The 22,818-nt window shown below is 43.0% G+C and overlaps 2 protein-coding genes across 2 annotated transcripts in view; one reads left to right on the top strand and one right to left on the bottom strand.

The window, feature by feature from the left end:
- Positions 1 to 10,648, top strand: part of LOC120030152 (recombining binding protein suppressor of hairless-like) — a 95,213-nt gene extending 84,565 nt beyond the window's left edge. The window contains exons 8-11 of the mRNA XM_038975481.1: positions 289 to 429; positions 1,050 to 1,205; positions 1,456 to 1,559; positions 5,977 to 10,648. Coding sequence (XP_038831409.1) covers positions 289 to 429; positions 1,050 to 1,205; positions 1,456 to 1,559; positions 5,977 to 6,307 — 732 coding nt within the window. The 3' untranslated portion in view covers positions 6,308 to 10,648. The remainder of the gene's footprint in view (positions 1 to 288; positions 430 to 1,049; positions 1,206 to 1,455; positions 1,560 to 5,976) is intronic.
- Positions 10,649 to 12,813: 2,165 nt separating this feature from the next.
- Positions 12,814 to 21,977, bottom strand: LOC120030642 (cholecystokinin receptor type A-like). The gene is made up of 5 exons (XM_038976081.1): positions 21,851 to 21,977; positions 17,758 to 18,009; positions 14,410 to 14,671; positions 13,944 to 14,071; positions 12,814 to 13,673 (listed from the first exon to the last, which is right to left on the bottom strand). The coding sequence occupies exons 1-5, from the start codon at positions 21,975 to 21,977 to the stop codon at positions 13,057 to 13,059; spliced, it is 1,386 nt and encodes a 461-aa protein (XP_038832009.1). The 3' UTR covers positions 12,814 to 13,056.
- Positions 21,978 to 22,818: the final 841 nt, after the last annotated feature.

Here is a 22,818-nt window from a genome sequence, read left to right as displayed (position 1 = left end):
ACTTTGGTTTCTCACCCCTCACCTCTTTCAATTCTTGTCACATAACTCTTTTTGTTGTTGTTGTATATTATATATTTTGTCTTTATGCATGTCAAATTATCTCTCTTTCTGTCGTTATTACTGACACACACACACACACACACACACACACACACACACACACACACACACACACACACACACACACACACACACACACACATGAATTAAAGTTGCCAGTTATTGTCTTGATGTGATTTGTACGCTGCTGCGTCGACATCTAAACACCATCCTCTCTGTGTGGGTCAGATCATCCGTAAAGTGGACAAGCAGACGGCCCTGCTGGATGCAGACGACCCCGTCTCCCAGCTCCACAAGTGTGCCTTCTACCTGAAGGACACAGAGCGCATGTACCTGTGCCTTTCCCAAGAGAGGATCATCCAGTTTCAAGTGAGTGAGACACTTCCTTCCCAATACAACTTCCAATTCAATTTAGTCGCAGCCTTCTACTCAAACTACACTCGACCATTCGCCATCATTTTGACCACATACTTGCTGTTACCAATCAGAATGACCTTTTTAGGAAACGTCTTCCTGGATAGTGACCATTTAGTTAATTTCTACGATAATGATTTGCAATCTTCAAATTTGAACATTTGTTAGTCAGATCCCACCTGAAAATGGAGGACAACGCTTGACGGTGCTCTGTGCTGGTCCCCGTTGCTCGAATAGGTCACAGCCTTTGTTTTTCTAAGAGATTTTTATTGCCTTGTGATTCCCATCTCGGGGAGATGACCGATTTTCGAGTGATCCTCATCCTCTGAGTTAATATAATGTTAAGGTGATGCGTAATAGGTCCCTCGCTTAGGTGTTCTCTCTCAATCTAACTCTACATCAGAGATCACCATAGAAACAACAACTTAACCAGGATACAGCGACGGTCATAACAAACACATCTATATTAATTTACCTATCTATATCTACATCTGACGATCAAGCGCTTCTGGCTCCCTTTGACGTGTATGTGTGTGTCTGCGCGCGCGTGTGTGTGTGTGTCTGCCTCTCCCCAGGCCACTCCATGCCCAAAGGAACCAAACAAAGAGATGATCAACGACGGAGCGTCCTGGACAATCATCAGCACGGACAAGGCTGAGTATACCTTCTACGAGGGCATGGGCCCCGTCCACTCGCCTGTCACCCCCGTGCCTGTGGTCGAGAGTTTACAGGTTAGAAAGGGACACGCGCGCGCACACACACATACACATACGGACAGACACACATATGGACAGACAGACACACACACGGATGCACACACACTCCATTCCTATCATAAACAACTATTTGTTCCTCTCGCAGTGCTCCAAAAATATTTGTACACACACGTCCTTTAGAGCCTTTACGAAATTCCATCTCCATCTCTTCCTCCGCCAACAAGACATAAACATTTAGACTTGTTGTATTTGTGTGTTTGTGAAGCTAAACGGTGGTGGGGACGTGGCCATGCTGGAGCTGACGGGACAGAACTTCACTTCAAACCTGAGGGTCTGGTTTGGAGACGTCGAGGCAGAGACCATGTACAGGTACCGACACACCTCCCTGCTCGTTTTCAAGTCTGGGCTATCTTAATACTAGGGTTGCAAAATTCCGGTAACTTTCTCCAAATGTCCAGCTTTTCCAGCCAACCGGGATTTCAGAAACACTTCAAATTAAGTCCAACTGAAGATGCTAAAGATGACGCCGACAGAGATGATCACCTCGCTTCGAGTCCTTAGGAAACTATGCAGTATTTTAATTTGTTTAATGTATTATTTCTTACATTGTTACCCCAGGAAATCTTACGTCTTATTACATACAGCCGGGAAGAACTATTGGATAATAGAGCAACGTCAACTTACCAACATTATGACCAGGAATACGACTTTCCCAAAGCGGATCCTCTGTTTGGACCACCATCCAGGACAATGGATCTAATCCCAGAAGCCGACCCAAGCCAATGGCGCCGCAGAAGGGGCAGACGGAGCGCCCTCCTGGTCAGGCTCCGTAGACATGCACATCACCCACCGCTCCCGAGTATACTACTCGCCAATGTCCAGTCTCTTGACAACAAGGTAGACAAAATTCAAGCAAGGGTTGCCTTCCAGAGAGACATCAGCGATTGTAACATTCTCTGTTTCATGGAAACAGGGGTCTCTCGGGATATGTTGTCGGAATCGGTTCAGCCACCGGGCTTCTCCATGCATCACGCCGACAGAGATAAACACCTCTCTGGGAAGTGGAAGGGCGGGGGTGTATGCTTCATGATTAACGACTCATAGTGTAATCATAAAAACATACAGGAACTCAAGTTCTTCTGCTCACCCGACCTAGAATTCCTCACAATCAAATGCCGGCCATATTACCTTCCAAGAGAATTCTCGTCAGTTATCTTCAAAGCGGTGTACATTCCCCCTCAAGCAGACACCAAGACAGCCCTCAAAGAACTTCACTGGACTCAATGTAAACTGGAAACTACATATCCTGAGGCTGCATTTATATTAGCTGGGGATCTTAACAAAGCAAATTTGAGAACAAAGCTACCTAAATTATATTACCCCCGCACTATGTGTGGGGGTAATACACTTGACCACTGCTACTCTAACTTCCGTGATGCATACAAAGCCCTCCCCCGCCCTCCCTTCGGCAAATCCGACCACGACGCCATCTTGCACCTACCGTCTTATAGGTAGAAACTCAAACAGGATGTAGCAGTGACTAGAACCATTCAACGCTGGTCTGACCAATTGGAATCCACGCTTCAAGATTGTTTTGATCACGCGGACTGGGATATGTTCCGGGCAGCCTAAGAGAATAACATCGACCTATACGCTGACTTGGTGAGTGAATTTATAAGGAAGTGCATTGGAGATGTACCCACTGTGACTATTAAAACCTTCCCTAACCAGAAACCGTGGATGGATGGCGGCATTCTGAACTGAAAGCGCAAACCACTGCATTTAACCATGGAAAGATGTCTGGAAATATGGCCGAAATATATAAACAGTGTAGTTATTCCCTCCGCAAGGCAATCAAACAAGTGAAATGCCGGTACAGGGACAAGGTGGAGTCGCAATTCAACGGCTCAGACACGAGACATATGTGGCAGGGTCTAGAGGAAATCACAGACTACAAAAAGAAAACCAGCCACGTCACGGACACCGACGTCTTGCTTCCGGACAAACTAAACACCTTCTTTGCACCCTTTGAGGATAATACAGTTCCACTGTCGCAGCCCGCTACCAAGGACAGCGCCCTCTCCTTCTCCGTGGCCGACGTGAGTAAAACATTTAATCATGATAACCCTCGCAAGGCTGCTGGCCCAGACGGCATCCCTAGCCGCATTCTCAGAGCATGCGCATACCAGCTGGCTGGTGTGTATACGGACATATTCAATTGCTCCCTATCCCAGTCTGCTGTCCCCACATGCTTCATTGTTCCTGTACCCAAGAAGGCAAAGATAACTGAACTGAATGACTATCGCCCCATAGCACTCACTTCTGTCATCGTCAAGTGCTTTGAGAGACTAGTCAAGGATCATATCACCTCCACCTTACCTGTCACCCTAGACCCACTTCAGTTTGCATACCGCCCTAACGGGTCCACAGACGATGCAATCGCCATCACACTGCCCTATCCCATCTGGACAAGAGGAATACCTATGTAAGAATGCTGTTCATTGACTACAGCTCAGCATTCAACACCATAGTACCCTCCAAGCTCATCATCAAGCTGGAGGCCCTGGGCCTCAACCCCGCCCTGTGCGATTTGGTCCTGGACTTTCTGACAGGCCGTCCCCAGGTGGTGAAGGTAGGAAACAACATCTCCTCCTCTCTGACCCTCAACACTGGGGCCCCACAAGGGTGCGTTCTCAGCCCCCTCCTGTTCTCCCTTTTCACCCATGACTGCGTGGCCATGCATGCCTCCAACTCAATCATCAAGTTTGCAGATGACACAACAGTCGTTGGCTTGATTACCAACAACGACGAGACAGCCCACATTGAAGAGGTGAGGGCCCTCGGAGTGTGGTGTCAGGAAAACAACCTCTCACTCAACGTCAACAAAACAAAGGAGATGATCGTGGACTATCGCACCTCCCTATCCACATCGACGGGACAGTAGTGGAGAAGGTGGAAAGTTTTAAGTTCCTCGGCGTACACATCACTGACAAACTGAAATGGTCCACCCACACAGACAGTGTGGTGAAGAAGGCGCAACAGCGCCTCTTGAACCTCAGGAGGCTGAAGAAATTTGGCTTGTCACCCAAAACCCTGACTAACTTCTACATATCCCCAATCGAGAGCATCCTGTTAGGCTGTAATCACCGCCTGGTATGGCAACTGCTCCGCCCTCAACCGCAAGGCTCTCCAGAGGGTGGTGCTGTCTGCACAACACATCACCGGGGGCAACTACCTGCCCTCCATGACACCTATAGCACCCGATGTCACAGGAAGGCAAAGAAGATAACCAAAGACAACATCCACCCGAGCCACTGCCTGTTCACACCACTACCATCCAGAAGGCGAGGTCAGAACAGGTTCATCAAAGCTGGGACCGAGAGACTGAAGAACAGCTTCTATCTCATGGCCATCGGACTGCTAAACAGCAATCACAAACTCAGAGAGGCTGCTGCCTACATGGAGACCCAATCACTGGCAACTTTAACAAATGGATCACGAGTCACTAAACAATGCCACTTTATATAATGCCACTTGAATAATGTTTACATATCTGACATTACTCAGATCATATGTATATACTGTATTTTATACCATCTTATGCACCTTGCCTATGCCACAATGCAATCGCTCATCCATATATTTGTATCTTCATATTCTCATTCACCCTTTTAGATTTGTGTGTATTAGGTAGTTGTTGGGGGAATTGTTAGATCACTTGTTAGATATTACTGCACTGTCGGAAGCAGAAGCACAAGCGTTTCGCTACTCTTGCATTAACATCTGCTAACCATGTGACCAATACAATTTGATATCAACTAAAACTGCTACAAATGTTTAATGAGCTTTATCCATGAGATGTATTTTTCTGAAAAGGGAACGAGGATGTCCCGATTCAGTCTGACCTCATTAGCCATTATAAACTGTAAAAGACTACCGCTTCGACAAACCAGGGGACAGCTTACATAGTAATTGGCCAGTTGACATAATAATGCCATCTTACATTGGCGTGCTTTGATCCAAGTCAAAGCAATGTTCTGAGCCAATTTGTGCTAACTGTACAAAACGGAATTTAATTTGGGCTCAGATATTAGCAGTTTCAAAGTACGCCCTTCACGCGACGCCAACCATCCCCGAAGGTACTTTTTTCCTTTTCATGTCGAATTTAATAGATGAATTGGCGACCCAGTGTTTATGGCTGCTCCCATGAAGGAAGAGTCTTTAGAACAGATGAAAGAGCTCTATGGTTACCCTGTGATAAACAATAGGGGTCCTGTATGACTATCAGTGTGCCATTCATCCTGGTTGTAAAACGCTACCGGGAGATGCTGTGAGTGAAATGTCGAGGTGGTTGTTGGCTGCAGGACGGTGTGTAAGTGGTCCCAATGTACACTGAGAACGCCCCGGGTCCCCCATTTGACCCGTTTGTGCGAGACGTGTGTATCGTGGGAGGTTTTACAGGGCTGTTTTTGTACAAGATCTAAGGCACGGCACAGACACTGTGTAAGGTATGAGGGAATGTATGGGTCTCCCATAGTGTTTGATGGAAGCATGTTAACCATTGGTGTACTTAAGTCGTTTTGTTCTAATCAGTCCCGGAGCACAATGAAAGATAATACTCAACCGACAATTGTCAACTGACATGGGGTCATTGCGTTACCTACCCCTTTTTTTGCCTTTGGTCTACACTGAGGTCATCACAGAGGGAGTGAGTCACCACAAATATAATTGAATCTAGAGAGCTGAAACCCTCTCTGACTCTTTCTCTCTCTACCTCCGCCTGCAGGTGTGCGGAGAGCATGCTGTGCGTGGTGCCTGACATCTCTGCCTTCCGCGAGGGCTGGCGCTGGGTGCGGCAGCCGGTGCAGGTGCCCGTCACGCTGGTGCGAAACGACGGGATCATCTACTCCACCACACTCACCTTCACCTACACGCCGGAGCCCGGGCCGCGGCCGCACTGCAACGCCGCCGGAGCCATCCTGCGGGCGGGCAGCGACCGCCTGCTCACGGCTAGCAGCAACATCGCTAACAACAGCGACGCTAACAACACCTACGGCCCCAACGGCTCCAACGCAGGAGTCACGTCCTCTTCCACGGCCGCCACTGTGGTGTCCTAACACACACACACATACACTTATACACACAATATGCCTTGAGAGCAAAACGTACCACATGGTAAGAAAAGACTACAAAGTAAACTGACTCTCTAAAAGTGCTGCATATTGATTTTGGATACAAGAAAAAGAAGCTGAAATAGGAAATTGGTTGGACAAAAGGGAGGAAGAGGAGGAATTCGAAGGAAAGAACGATGTCAAAAGTTGTCAACCAACGGAAGTAAGCGAAACTGTGTGGAACTCCTCGCCGCTACCATCTTGTCTCTGGTGTTGAAGCTGTGGAATAAGTTCCTATTGGCTCAGAGCACCAGCGCCTTTGACGGCCGTGAGAAAATCGATACCACAACAGCGATGCATCCGCCACATGTATAAAATGTTAACATAAAAGGATAGTTTTTGTGCTTTTTTCCCGCCCCCCCCCTCTGATAATTGTTTTCCTCCTTTGTTTTTATATGTTGCGTTAGTTTGTGTATGTTTCTGTAAAGGGGGCGAGATGTATCGTTGTTGGAGGGAGAGCGAGGAGTGGGTATAGAGGGACACATATAAAAACGTGTTGATGATAACATCGTTTTTATGGACCAAGGATCTTGTATAAGCTTTAGTAAAGGTACATTTTCTCCATACCTTTTTTTGTATGAAATATATAGTACACTTTTGTTACCAAATAGTTTCTATTCTCACCCTCCTAGCTTTGGCCTTTTTTGGGGGGGCCATATCCCGACCTGGCTTGTGTATTATAGCTACCCTTATCGCCGTCAAACGCCTGCTCCCCCCCCCCCCCCTGGTCTTTTGGACGGAACGTTCCATTTTTTGATACTTTGCTCTCTAAAAAAAAATGACTAAAGTCTGGGGATTTCTTTTCGTCTTGTTTACCTAACCGAAGGTTCGGTTTGTGTTAGGAAGTCACCTCAGCAGGCCTCATTTTGGATTCTCATTGGTTTTTATGAAGTCTTTAAAAAGGAAAGCTTTAAGCAACGCCTCTGCCTTGTCTGCAATACTCTCTGTGTGCTACTAGCTACGTTTCCGTTGGAAATGACATGTCTGTACATCACACAAGGAGCCATAGCGAAGTCTGCAGAATTCTTCCATTTTATTTCAAACTTAAAAAAAAAAAAAACTAGACTTCCACTACCAGTTACAAAATAGTTTTGTCGCTTCAACATGCATTTTATGATTCTAGTCATCAAATTGAAAAGGTAGCCTTAGAACTGTATATTATTACTGTGCACACAGTCAGAAGAAATCGTGTCGTGTATCCCATGTTGAGATCATGCCGCTGTATTGGTCGCCACAGAAGTATCTGACGACGTCTTGGAATCTGTCGGCCCGTATACTGTCTCACCGGGCCTTGGTGTCTTCCTGTGTGTAGTTCTCGTGGTATTTAAAACTTCCATTGTTTTGAGAAAACGGAAAAGACAGACACTTCCAATTCGATGTGGCCTTACCGCTGACTTAAATGTCAAAGAGAACCGTTACCCTTCCAACGACCTGCCCTTTCCATTCACGTAAAAAAACCAGCCCGTCTTATCACCACTCGTTAAGTTGTTTCATTGGACTACATTACCCATAATGCTCCAAATCCACATTGTCAGCCTTCTGGAAGATTTGTGGGCCTTTTTTAAAGAATAATATTAACTCTGTTCAGTGTACAAGTACAACACTTCTATAAAATATGTACTTTATTATCACAGTGCCCTGCTTTCTCCATTTTGGCATGGATACATTGTCTTGTGAGTGCTTTGAGCTCCTCTGTTTGGCCTCCTAAAAGCCTTTTTAACTAACGTCCTGTGGTTTTTGACCTCACACAACAATTACGTGTACATTGTAAAAGTCGCTTTCTGAAAGTAGCCACACTCACCGGCTGTATTTGTGGTGATCAAGTCTCCTGTTAGAAGTAATACGGCCTTCTAGATGTGTGTATGTGTTATCGAATATGTGTATTTGGAAAAACGTACAGCAATATTGTACAGGTCACGTCGTCGTGTCTCTTGGGGTTTGTCTGCCTGACCACTAGTTCACCAGCCGGTGTGTGTGTGTGAGAGTGAGTGTGTGAGAGTGAGTGTGTGTTTGGCTCCTCTGTGTAGTCTAACAATGGATCAGTGAGTGAGACTCGCTCCATTTCAAAGCGTGGTTGGGCGGGTGTGCACACCGTTCACGTTCCAAACAATCAATGCTCTTGTAAAGATGGACTTTGGTGATTGTTTGGGTCCCGCGCCGTCTTCCGACTTGATCCAAATATAAAACAAGTGATTGTTTCTCTCTCATTGTTGGGAAATAATATGTGGGTCGACAAAAATACTAAAAAAGGCAATACTTTGATCATAGTGTTACAGTGGAACTGTATACACTTCCGGGATGAACTATGATGCTTTAACTTGAATGTCTGCTTATTAATTAAGACGTATTTCTGGCCAATGTCATTCATGTACCCATTTAACAGTCATATCCCTTTAATAATAGGGAACAAGAAAAAGTGCTCTATTCCCCCCCCCCCCAAAAATGCAAACTTAAGGGATGCTTTTTTCCCCCTCCCCATTTAGATTTTCCCCTCTATTTTTCCAGCCATTGATGTTAATGTAAACAGTGTAATATTGATATTATTTTAAATTATTGGTATAAAGTTTCCCCCCTTATTTTATGTCAAAGAAATAAGTGCATTATTGCCCTTGTTGCCTGGGTTGTCGATTTCCAAAAGGTCGGTCCAGGAACAGTTTCATTTTTTCTATGAATTAAAGCATGGGTGTATCAACCTAAATCGAATAGTTTGTAGCATCAAACCAACATGAGCGTTTGTCACTAATCACCTTTAATATGGATAAAAAAAAAATAAAAAAAATGTTTTTACACACACAACAAAGAGAAATGCTACTGGCCTTTCTTAACCCTTTACTCTATTGTGATATGTCAATAAGGTGGTCACCCAAATACGTTTGGGTCTGCGCAGTGTTTTCATCATGCCCGTTTCAGCTGGTAAGAGGTGAGCTACCTCTTCGATATCAAAGTGAGTTTGGGGAACACCTCTCTAATGCCTCAGGCGTCCTCCAGTCACTCCCCTGTCATTCTGCTCGTGTTCCATTTCCTTTTTTTACACTTTCTGTTGTCTCTCTGGGCTCCACCCTGCCTGCTCCTTACGTTTATCACTGATGCGTTGAGTGAGTTTGGAAGGAGTGGCATTGCGCTGCATCTCTTAAAACAGTGGAAGGGTAGTGCGTATTCTCATATCTCTTTGATTGTCTTTGCTGGGTCATGTTCAGTAGGCAGGAAATGGAATGAAACGTTTCGAAACGTTTTGCGACGGTGCGCCCTAATGAACATGCCGCTGGTTGAACTGTTTTACGTGTACTCCAGAGAACAGTGGAGGCGTGGGGGATTGGAGCAGGAGGAGAGGGCGGGTCCAGAGAGCAACTATATGGTCAAGGAGAGCATCAGTGCTCCCCTTCCTCAGGTTTCACTCAACAAGGGGAAGGCAGCTCTCCCCCCTTACAGGGGTGGAATGTTGTTACATGGCTTTTTAACAAAAGCTTACCCAGCAAAATACAAAATATTCTCCAACTTGTGTGATGCTTTTTGAAAAATACTGTATACATACCGGTTTTAATTTTTCTGTCAGTCCATGTTGTTTGTTTTGTTCTTCCAAAAGCAGCTGTTGTTTTTTGTTGTTGTAATGAGCTCTGAACAATGTGTGTATGTATCCTCTAATATGCCAAATGTCTTTTTTACAAGGTAGATTTCTCATGCACTGCTAAACGAAACAGGACAGAGCGAGAGGCAGCTTTAAATAAATGAAAAGGCGTGTTGGGAGGAGCCTTTTCTCTGTTGCACTCAGCCTTACATACTCCCCAAGACTATTGGCTGGCTGCACTATGAAGTGCTTTTACGCTTCTCTCTTTCTTCCTGTCTCTCCTCTGTCTGTGTACGTACATTTTGACGTTCCCTCTCATCCCTTTACACTCTTAGCTCTGTACGCTTGGCTTTGCTGCAGTCCGATTTCTTACCCTTCCTTTCCTTTCCCCCTCACACGTCCTTTCACACACACTCTGTCTCCGTCTTACTGTCTCTCTCTCTCTCTCTCTCTCTCAGTGTAATGTTCTAGTAATGTTAAGCAGAGTGTCAGTCCGTCAGTGTGGTAGTATACTCAGTGCTTAAAGGGTTGCTGATGGTAGAAACCTGTGCAGTTTGTAACATTTTAGCAATAACGTGAAAACAAGGGGACAGTTTTTTGTTTTGTTTTTTGTACATATTGCAGTTCCAGTTCATGCTCAAATCCATGTCATTAAAAAAATTACTTGCAATATTGGCATAAAAAAAATCAAGAAATAAAAAGTGACAGAATGATGTGTGAAATGAAATGTGTCGTTAACTACATGTATTTTATGTTCGAGGCCCTCAAGTATGCAAAAAAAACATGGTTATATCCTCATAAAGGACTGACCGTCCATGGTATTATAGTTTGAACCATGCTTTGAGGCCATACAGTGTTTTTTTAAGTATTTTTTTTACAGTTGCATTGTTTACAGACAAAGGAGCAAAACAAGTTTATATTTTAGGTTCTGATGGCGTACGAGAGTTGAACTAAGCTAATGAGGCATCTAAAAGTTATATTCTTCAAGAATCAATGGGTATATCATTCATTTAAATGTCTAAAACGGGATGTAGCAACTGCAGATTGCCCTTTTTTAAGCACAGCAAATAGTCCGTCTGTGAAGTAACACCACTCTGCATTTGTTTGTACAACCTGGGCCTCTGAACCAGTTCAGAGGTGAGTGTTTGTTTATGCGTCTCATGAGTGTCGTTTCCCAAGAACCACTGGCCCTTCCAGTGTAAGCAAGTGCAATCCATCGGCAGACCTTCTGTACCTTCTTACTCAGGGATTTGAAAGGGCCCCGCCAGACACCAGCAGATAGTGGAGCAGAGGTCTGCGTCCATACAGTACACATTCCTTGACCGTTTGGGAAAAATACATTCGGAGAAATTAACACTACTATACTTTTAATATTCAATTTCCTATTCCAATGCAAGTTAGATGGCAATTTACCTTAGAGAGCAATGATAAACAATTAAAATGGACTTAATGCTACAAGAAAACAAGGTCAAAACAACACGGTTTGTTACATTTGCGCCGCAGTATATTTTACAACCCAAGTCAACAGAGACCAGGTGTGGTGTGATTGACAGGTAGCGCCGGGAAACATCTCTTTGAAGTAGGGGGACAGACAGGTGCACAGTCCCACACCTCGATAAGGCGACGAGTCATGTCACCCACAGTAGTACATGTGGTACAACGACGAAAACACACGCTGACTGGGTCAAGAAAGAGAAAACACGACTGTTTGGTATGTTTATGACTTGTTTTAGAAGTTTCTATGCTACAAGGCTAGGACACAAAATAATGCGCAACTGCCTGGAATGGCAACGATTAAGTCAGTAAGTATTTACACATGTGTCGCACTGCCTGTAAAAGGAGGTCACAGAAGCATGGGAAGTTTTAAATGTCTTTGGGAACGTGGTGTCATCATTGGGCTGTGGTTTGAAGCTTTCAAGTCCCCGACAAGAATGTATCCAAAGAGATTTTTATGCAGAGAGGAGCAGAACACACACACGGAGTTATGAAGTACATCCAAAGGGACATTCTGCTTTGAATGCACATGGGGGAGATGGAGAGGTTCTGTAAAGGGGGACTGTGACGATTGTACGCATGGGGGGGGGGGGGGGGGGCAGTACTGAATGTAAACCTCTTTGCCGTAGACATTACCTAGCCATGTTCTCGCACGGTCCCTTTAAAAGCAGCATATAGGGTGGTGCTCTATACGTCAAGAGTTTTAATCGGGTGCCGCCGTTCCTCAGTCTTTTATAGTTTGTTTACCGTTAGTTCTTTTAAAGTCGTATCATCATCTCCTTGCTAAAAACTCTGGCTGATTTCTCAGTTCCATGAAGTCAACATGCTATGGTTAGATTATCCTGTCTTCGCAATGGCGCCAATATTATCGTCGACTCTTTCACTGGGATTCTCTCAATACATACACGGGGTGTAAAAAACCCACAAAAAACATGAGGATAACCTTCCTAATATTGAGTTGCGCCCCCCTTTTTCCATCAGAACAGCCTCAGTTGGTCGGGGCGTGGACTCTACAAGGTGTCGAAAGCGTTCCCAAGGGATGCTTCCCGCAGTTGTGTGAAGTTGGCTGGATGTCTTGTTCCACAAGGGAAACTGTTGAGCATGAAACTACCATACTACCATACCCCGTTCAAAGGAATGTAACCTTTATCTAACTAGGCAAGTCGGTTAAGAACAAATTCTTATTTACAATGACGGCCTAACCCGTTCACACCCGGACGACGCTCGGCCAATTGTGCGCCGCCCTATGGACTCCTAATCACGGCCGGATGTGGTACAGCCTGGATACAGCCACAATCCATGTCTCAAGGCTTAAAAATGTAACCTGCCTTGTCCACTTCATCTACACTGATTGGAGTGGATTTAACAGGTGACATTGAATAAGGGATTATAGCGTCCACCTGGATTAACCTGGTCAGTCTATGTCATGGAAAGAGCAGGTGTTCCTAATGGTTGGAATACTCAGTGTACATGTCCACTCTCACAGGCACGGGGACTTTGAAGTGGAAAGAAGGCATGACCTTAACAGAGACCAAAATATCACTGTACAGTGGGTGGGGGGGGGAACACTTTGGACAGGCCACCACGCCTTCATGACCACTACCTACTTCTGATTGGTGGATGATGGCAAAGGAAGCTAAGCCTGAGCAGAGCCACGGATACTACTGTATGTGAAGCGCGTGCTATTACCATTCGATGGCGTGTGCCCGTTCTTCTCTCTGCTCCTCATCCCTCCTCTTCCTCCCCCCGTCCCCATCCTACTCCCAGCCCCCCTCCCGACCCCACCGCCCTTGGGGCAGCTACAGCAGGTGAAGGTGGACAGAATCCCTTGGCGGAAACGGTTATTCATGAAGCAGTATATAATTGGGTTGACACACGCCGAGGTGTATGACAACAGATGGATGAAGGATATCGGCGCCCCCGAGAGGAGCTTGTCGGCAGAGCGGCGGTCGAAGGCCCTCCAGGCATTAACGGCAAACACGGGTGTCCAGCAGAGGAAGAAGAGACAGACGATGACCAGGAGCATGCGGATCACACGCTTCTTAGCCATCAGGTTAGAGGTGGAGCTGTTGCTGCACACACGGCTCAGCGTGGACTTGGCGCTGCCCGTGCTGTCTCTGATTTTGATGGTCACGTTCGGGCTGTGGGTCGACAGAGGGCTCTGGAGGTGGGCAAGCTCGCCCTTCTTGGCAGGCTGGAGGTAGCAGCCGTCGTTGTCGCCGGGTTTGATGCTGCCCGTGCTGCACTGTCTGTCTGTGATGGATCATAACAGCAGATATGAACATGAACGAAAATGGCATTTCCCTAAATAACAATTACAAATGATAAAGGTGGATATAATAATGATAAGGAAATCATCTCTGTGAGAGATATTAAACATAGACATGAATAATGTCCCTGTACAAATTGGATTTACCAAAGATTAGCCAATTGTAAATAATTGCCAATAAGGTTGCCACAAAATGTAGATAACATGATGGCCAGAGCTGCACATTTTCAAGAGGTCAGTTGAGGTAAACGTACCTCTGCTGGACTTCCTGTTGGTCATCTCAAACGTAATGCCCCTGTAGAGCTCAAGGGAGATGAGCCCATAGGCTGTCATCATCACGATCCCAGGGACCAGGAAGAGGAGCAGCAGCAGGGACACATACCTGGGAGGAACAACAGGTCCATGGGGTCACCAGATTGGTCAAAAGCAGGTAAGTGTGCATTCAGTGCATCAAAGTGATTTGACCTTACAGAGAACAGCTTTCTGATCTCAACAATGACCTACCTCATCATTGCTAAGTATATATCTAACAGATCAACAAATCACTGAATTAGATACTTTAACCCCCAAAAAGTAATAGACATGAATTGAATTGAATCTTTTGAGCAGACTTCTCCATTATTTACGGTGAAAACCACATAACAGCTGAAACCTCTCTTTTTGATGGCACTGGGCAGACAAAAAAAGTATCTCTCATCTCTAAAGTAGCTCTCCTCTCACCAGGACTGCTGGATGACATCACTGGGCCAGACCAGGCGGCACATGTTGCCCGTGCTGTTGTTGACCCGGGTGAAGGGCACCAGAGTGCTGGAGATGGGGTAGGGCAGCATGAGCAGGAAGCTCACCACCCAGGTGGCAGAGATGACCTTGGCGGCGTGGGACTTGGTTTGCCAGGTACGGGAGGTCAAGGGGTTGCAGATTGCACTGTAGCGCTCCAGAGAAATGGCCACCAGGTTGAAGGTAGAGACACTCACCGAGATACCTAGAGGGATGACAACGAATAACGGTCCTTGATACCACATGAGTATAGATTCTGATTAATACATCGATAACAAACAAGCATGTAGCCTACATTAGCATGTTGTACTGCAATGATTTTGTACGGCTAAATATTTTACAGTGTAGTAAATATGTATGTAAAGTGTTAGTTATTCATATAGAAATATGTAACAGGGTCGTAGATATGTAGAATCTCAATGTAGCCTCATGTGATTGTGATTTGGAGGCTTGCCAGACCAGGTTAAGGTCACAATTCAAGGGATAATCTGTAGTTCAAACAACAGCAAAGCAGTCACCCTGCCGCTGTTTTGGTAAACAGCTGGAGAAATGTAACCAATCTCAAATTGATAGAGAGAGTTATGGATGACCATCCATGATAGCGACATAAAAATGTTAACTGTGTTTTAAGGCTAAACATTATTTGTTTACAATTACATTGTTTACAAACAATGGAATAAAACAAGCTTATATTTTGGGTTATGTTGGAATCCGACAGTTGAACTAAGCTAATGAGGAATTTATAAATGATATTCTTCAAGTATCAGGGTATATACAGTACCCTCCATAATTATTGGGACGGGCAAGCTTTTTTTCTTCTTTTGTCTCTATACTCCAAATGTTTGGATTTTAAATCAAACAATGACTATAAGGTTAAGTGCAAACTGCCAGCTTTAATTTGAGGGTATTTTCATCCATATCGGATGAACCATTTAGAAATGACAGCACTTTTTGTACATAGTCCCCCTATTTTAGGGGAGGAAAGGTATTGGGACAAATTCACTTATGTGTAGTAAAAAGTTAAGTATTTGGTCCCATATTCATAGCACGCAATGACTACATCAAGTTTGTGATTCTACAAATTTGTTCGATGCATTTGCTGTTTGTTTTGGTTGTGTTTCAGATTATTTTGTGCCCAATAGAAATGAATGGTAAACAATGTACGGTGTCATTTTGGAGTCACTTTTATTGTAAATAAGATTAGAATATGTTTCTAAACATTTCTACATTAATGTGGATGCTGCCTAGATTATGGATAATCGTGAATGAATTGTGAATAATGACTTTACGAGCGTGTAGAGACAGAGCACTAGGCTAACATATGGAATTGTTTTAAGATGGTCATGCCATGGATAATTTAGTAATTTGATTTAGAATTTTAGGACACCTTTAGGTAAAAATAATATATTTAAAACAAATATTTGATAAAATATTGAATTTGGCCTTTTCTACTATAGCCCATAGAAACGCATTGGATAACACATTCATAAATGGCAAAAAATACAGTCAAAAAATGTATCATAACGAATAAGGTTTTGAAGTGTCTGTCCTATACTCTAGAATATATAAGAAAGCTCAGGAAATATTTATGTTTTTTGGGCACATATTTAACCCCTTAGTTTTGTGGCAACAAAAATATCTCCATACTTCAATTAGTTTGTATGGGTTACCTTCAGACGAGTCCTGTGGCACTTGCAAAATCGAGAACACCATCATGTTCGTGAGTCTCACCTTTCCATAGAGTGGTCATAATAGTTTTTTAGGCGAAACCGTTCAGACGCTACAGACGTTTTCATGAGAAACCCGATTTTCGGGATGTCTAATGGTCAGACAAATACCGGTGTAGCTCAGCCACCTTCCACCGCAGACGTGGAAGGCCGACATAGGCGGATTTGATTGTTTGAGACGCAGCCCATGCAAAAAAAATCTTACATTTATGGATTTTCATGGGGATTCAAAAAAAATTGTTACTTAGGTTGACGCACGGGTGCATCAATAGGATTAACCAGTGGAAGTTAAACTTACAGACTAATAGTAACATCGGCACATCTAAATAATTACCGTGGATGTACCGATGTATTTCACGTTAAACTCTGTGACAGATGAGTTTATTCATCTCTACTGACACGGCCGTGATCTCACCGCACACGGATCCAAGAACAAACAGATCAGGACAGAGGAAGGCTGTGAACTATCAAACTACTAAAAAAAAAAACCATGATAGAAAATGTTCCCGAAGGCAATAATGAAAAATAAATCCAGCAAATACAAATGCATATACCTAGGATTTATCCATACAATATCTAGGCAGGAAATATTGTTGAAAAAGATTGGATACTACAAGAGCACTTGAAAATAGCATAGAGCTATTCTGTATCTGGAACCTATAACATCCATATAACATCCAGACATAAAATAGTTCAATGGAATGTTTTTAACAAGTTACGAACCATGAGAACAGTACAGCCTTGACTTTAAATGCCTCTAGAGAAAGGATCCTCAACCACATAGCTTTATTGATATTTCTATGCCTGAGAGTCTAAAGTTATTGAGACACTTTACATCACTCTTCTACCATGTTATTTTGCTTCCTCTTATTGCCTTGTGGCCTGGACCCTTTCTGCTCAGAATAAATGGCTCCTTAAATCGGGAGACAGGGCCAGTACGTCTACAGCCCGGGCGGCGGGAAGGCAACAAGGGAACGCAGCCACAGCTATAGCCATCAAATTACTTTATTTGGTGTCTCTTCACACCAGGCACCAGGTCAGAGCCTAAATGGAGGTGGAATTGACTCAATGGATTCTGGCATCTGCTTCTTTGTTGATTTTCCATTATTGGCCTACAGCCCACTCCAGTGTGTTCATGGTAGGTCGGTGAGTGAGTGGCTGAAGCTGAAAGGAATCTTCCTATGTGGCTATGTGGACAGAACCTACTGTACTCACTCCCCTTACTTGACCCTTTTGAAATGAGTGACAGCAGTGTAGCAGACAATAACAAGATAAGACCACGATTAACTATGCAGCATAGAAGATGACAAGAGTATGTAAACACATCATATTGCAATAACACAGAAATCCCTAACAGGCAAACACACTACATGGTCATGGAGACCTGGGCCCATATCCACAACGCATCTCAGAGTAGGAGTGCTAATCTAGGATCTATCCATAGAATCTTATTCCTTATGATCTAAAAGGTAAAACTGTTCCTAGGTCAGCACTCCTACTCTGAGACGCTTTGTGAATACGGGCCCAGGTCAGGACCTGTGTACAGTACATCCACTGGACTCACCCATGAAGTACATGGCCACCTTGCAGATGCCCGAGCCGAACACAAAGTCCCTCATGAGGTTGGGGATGAGGGTGAAGGGCATGCAGAAGAGGCAGAGCATCAGGTCGCTGGCGGCCAGTGAGAGCAGGAACAGGTTGGTGACTGTGCGCATGTGGCGGTTCCTCACCAGCACGGCGATGATCAGGCTGTTACCCAGCACGCTGACCAGGAAGATGAGGCAGTAGAGGAAGATACGCACCGTCTGGTTCAAATCTATAGAGAGGAGAGAAAGACGGTCAGCATCATTGTTCTTATAATTGCCATTATCATCATCGTCATCGTCACCATGACCATCAGCTTCATCATTGTTGTCATTGTCATCGTCTATGTTATCGTTATTATCAACATCATCATAAACATCATTATCATCATCATTATTATTAAGATCATCATCACCATCATTATCCATATTATCATTACCTTCAAATAATCAATTTGTTAGGGCTATCTGTTTTCAATGACATGGCTCTTGTTGTGTAAAGAGGGTGAAATAAATGTATCCTAATTCGATTGTAAAATATTCTATTATACAGTTGAAGTCAGAAGTTTACATACACCTTAGCCAAATACATTTAAACTCAGTTTTTCACAATTCCTGACATTTAGACATTTAATCAGAGTAAAAATTCCCTGTCTCAGGTCAGTTAGGATCACCACTTTATTTTAAGAATGTGAAATATCAGAATAATAGCAGAGATTATGATTTATTTCAGCTTTTATTTCTTTCATCACATTCCCAGTGGGTCAGAAGTTCACATACACTCAATTAGTATTTGGTAGCATTGCCTTTAAATTGTTTAACTTGGGTCAAACATTTTGGGTAGCCTTCCACAAGCTTCCCACAATAAGTTGGGTGAATTTTGACCCATTCCTCCTGACAGAGCTGGTGTAACTGAGTCAAGTTTGTAGGCCTCCTTGCTCGCACATGGTTTTTAGTTCTGCCCACAAATTTTCTATGGGATTGAGGTCAGGGCTTTGTGATGGCCACTCCAATACCTTGACTTTGTTGTCCTTATGCCATTTTGCCACAACTTTGTAAGCATGCTTGGGGTCATTGTCCATTTGGAAGACCCATTTGCAACAAAGCTTTAACTTCCTGACTGATGTCTTGAGATGTTGCTTCAATATATCCACATGATTTTGCTTCCTCATGATGCCATCTATTTTGTGAAGTGCACCAGTCCCTCCCTCAGCAAAGCACCCTCAAAACATGATGCTTCCACCCCTGTGCTTCACGGTTGGGATGGTGTTCTTCAGCTTGCAGTCCTCCCCCTTTTTCCTACAAACATAACGATGGTCATTATTGCCAAACAGTTCTATTTTTGTTTCATCAGACTAGATGACCAGATTCATCAGACCAGATGACATCAGACACCAAAAAGTACAATCTTTGTCCCCATGTGCAGTTGCAAACCGTATTCTGGCTTTTTTATGGCGGTTTTGGAGCAGTGGCTTCTTCCTTGCTGAGCAGCCTTTCAGGTTATGTCGATATAGGACTCCTTTTACTGTGGATATAGATATCTTTGTACCTGTTTCCTCCAGCATCTTGACAAGGTCCTTTGCTGTTGTTCTGGGATTGATTTCCACTTTTCGCACCAAAGTACGTTCATCTCTAGGAGACAGAACGTGTTTCCTTCCTGAGCGGTATGACAGCTGCGTGGTCCCATGGTGTTTATACTTGCATACTATTGTTTGTAAAGATGAAAGTGGTACCTTCAGGAGTTTGGAAATTGCTCTTGTGGAGGTCTACAATTTTTTTCTGAGGTCTTGGCTGTTTTCTTTTGATTTTCCCATGATGTCAAGCAAAGAGGCACTGAGTTCGAAGATAGGCCTTGAAATACATCCACAGGTACACCTCCAATTGACTCAAATGATGTCAATTAGCCTATCAGAAGCTTCTAAAGCCATTACATAATTTTCTGGAATTTTCCTAGCTGTTTAAAGGCACAGTCAACTTAGTGTATGTAAACTTCTGACCCACTGGAATTATGATTACGTGAAATAATCTGTCTGTAAAAAATTGTTGGAAAAATGACTTGTGTCATGCACAAAGTAGATGTCCTAACCGAATTGCCAAAACTATAGTTTGTTTTAACAACAAAAATGTGGAGTGGTTGAAAAACTAGTTTTAATGACTCCAACCTAAGTGTATGTAAACTTCCGACTTCAACTGTATTTTTTCTCAATCATGTACAAGCATTTTTTGTAACAATGTTGCTGATTTTCAAAACAGAGTCCACAAGACACAGAACTCTGTGGCCTTTTGCAACAAAGTAAATGCCTTCTCAAAAACATAAATACAATCATCAAAACCTATAGTATACTGTCAAAATTGCAAACACATTCATCAAAAGAACACAAGTGCCTGCAAATAGATGAATGCAATCATACTTATCTCTTGAGTCCATGCAGACAAAACAGAAAGTTAGTCTGTCTTTCAAAAATCCCAGTAGATCAATACGTTTTCTTTGCCGTCAATAAATCATGACGATCAAAATTGGAAGTACAACTATCCAAAGGTGCAGAGTTATGGGCAATTACTCTCCTTTTATGCACATTTCACCAAACAATTTCATACACATCAAATAAAATATTACTGATAAAAGAAATTACATGAAAAATAAGCACATTGTGTGCATGATTCATTAATCGGTCCAATCACAATTGCATGTATTCAATACGTAGGCTCGTCTGCTCATAGTTTTGTTGACTTTCCATTGGCACACAGAAACACAATACACAGTAGAAATAAGGCAAGGTGAATACAATGGAGGAAAAACACAACTGATATGAATATATAGGCCTCAAGCCACACTAAAGCAAAGCTCTACAATGGAAGGTCACAATGTCGGAGATGATGACTTCGGACTATATCAACGTTTCTTAGAAGTAACCCAACTTAATTCTCTGCATATCTGCAATATTGTGAAATAAAATGATCAGACAGTCCCACTGCCTAGATCTTTCCCTAGATTGTACATGGTATGACACTGATGGGGTGATTGTAAGAATGTTGTGCAGGAGCATTTACTGATTGCTGGAAACAGTGAACACAATTGAACACATTCTCTTCTGATGAAAACAATGTGTTAATATTCTGTGAACTAAACACAGGCTTAACAGTGAGTTTTTTCTTATCCAGTGGATGACATTTGTATTTCAAGTTCTGCAGAAGGTGGTCTTAAGATATGCAAGTCAGGTACAAAGGCAAGACAATTACCAGAAGTTCTGTAAATGTAGGCTATTAGCATTTTGGTCATTGCTGTTCTACAGGCCTATATATAGATGGGCTACGTTTCAACACAGATCCCAACATAGCTTTTACGCAATTGAGAAAAACTTTAAATATAAATGCTTGTTCCTTACTCATCCTGGATTATTTTAGGACTACCATTAGTAGGCTAAAGGCAATTAATCTGTAATTCAGTTGGAGTCAGTTCTGGTTGGCTGCATTACTCAGGGGAAGAGTGTGCGCAAATGTGGGACTTGAATTAGCAAAATATTGGTTTCATAGTATAGCCTATCAGCTCCACCTAATTTCAATGAGAATTCAGAGATAATTTCAGTCAATGTAACACTAAGACCTACTGTAGCCTATCAGACAACTACGTGTTGACCTGATACTAAGTTGTAATCATGTGTTAATTAATGTCAAAAATTAAATAATGATATTCACTCCATCCAAGCAGAGGAGCCGAAAGAACGCATGCTATTTCAACCGCGCGTAAATGCATCGTTCGGGGTGTCCAAAGGGTCGCTCTCAATGCGCAGTTGTGCATAATAATAATAAAAAGATAACTAACATTTTGAAATATGGATGATTTGGGACAAAATGCATTTTTGCAGGTTTGTGTAACAGAGTGTTATGACTTTAAATAAAACCGTTTCATGACTTAATTAAAAAATAAAACGGGCTACATTTTTAACAACACTTTGCATCAATATCTCCACTAAAAACATATTTATTTTGATTTAAAATATATCTACAATTAGACAATTACTTTTTGTCAATTTAATTTCACCCAAATGTATGATTATCATTTGGATTGGTTACCTTTCGGTTCCGGCCGCGTCTGGCTTTCATCGTCGCACCCCGAGACATTCTTGATTCCAAAGTCACATAATATCTTATAAAGATCAGTGGAGTTTTTGAGCATATCATGCAATGTAAATGTCTCCATTTGAGCTTTTCTATGTTATTTTGTCTGATGCATAAACTGAAATGAGGTTATGCAAAGGAACCCATTCCGTACAAACTTGATATTACGTCTGCAAATCACTTCCCAAATGTAATGTTCATATTCTCCAGAAGTTTGCATGACCCCATTTGTTTGATACAAAATTATTATCCAGCTTTCAACGAAATTGACGGGTATCAGTCAGTGAGCAAAAAATTATTGACTTCAAGCGTCTGCTGCATGCACACTTTTGTTGTGCTCCAGCACTTCAAGGTTGGATATGAGAAATATAACAGTATGGATGGGTGGATAGAGAACTCCGGTCTAAGAGAGCCCGCCTCTCGAGCCCATGGTCATGCAAGTGAAACAGCAGCCGCAACAATTTAAAATGATTTTTGTAGCCTTACAGTGATTTTGTTTTAGTCTGTTGTATAAATAGACTATTTAAGTGACATATTTCAAGAATACCACGTCAATGTTTTCACCAAAAATAAAATAGTTTTAGATTTGTTATGAACAAAAAAACAATCTGTGAGATGTGATTGATTGCTCACATGTGAGAGATAATAGGCTGTCATTGTGGTACTGGACAGAGGCTCACCTGATGATGGTGATCCATCACGACATGACATAACTCCACATGCATGTTTTGCTTACAAACCTATCTTCTGCTCTCAGTAATTGTATCACTTTGACTAGATAGACCTAAGATGCTAGCCTGGTCCCAGATTTGTTTGTGCTTTTGCCTACTCCATTGTCATTGTCAAGCCAAACATAGGCCTATCGTATTCCAAAAATGCCCCTCCCAAACTAAACCCTCAGCCATTTGAATGCGGGTGACAGA

Source organism: Salvelinus namaycush, chromosome 36 (assembly GCF_016432855.1).
Source record: "Salvelinus namaycush isolate Seneca chromosome 36, SaNama_1.0, whole genome shotgun sequence".
Taxonomy (NCBI): Eukaryota; Metazoa; Chordata; class Actinopteri; order Salmoniformes; family Salmonidae; genus Salvelinus; species Salvelinus namaycush.
Note: the sequence above shows the minus strand (reverse complement) of the source record. Positions and strands in the feature narration are given on the sequence as shown.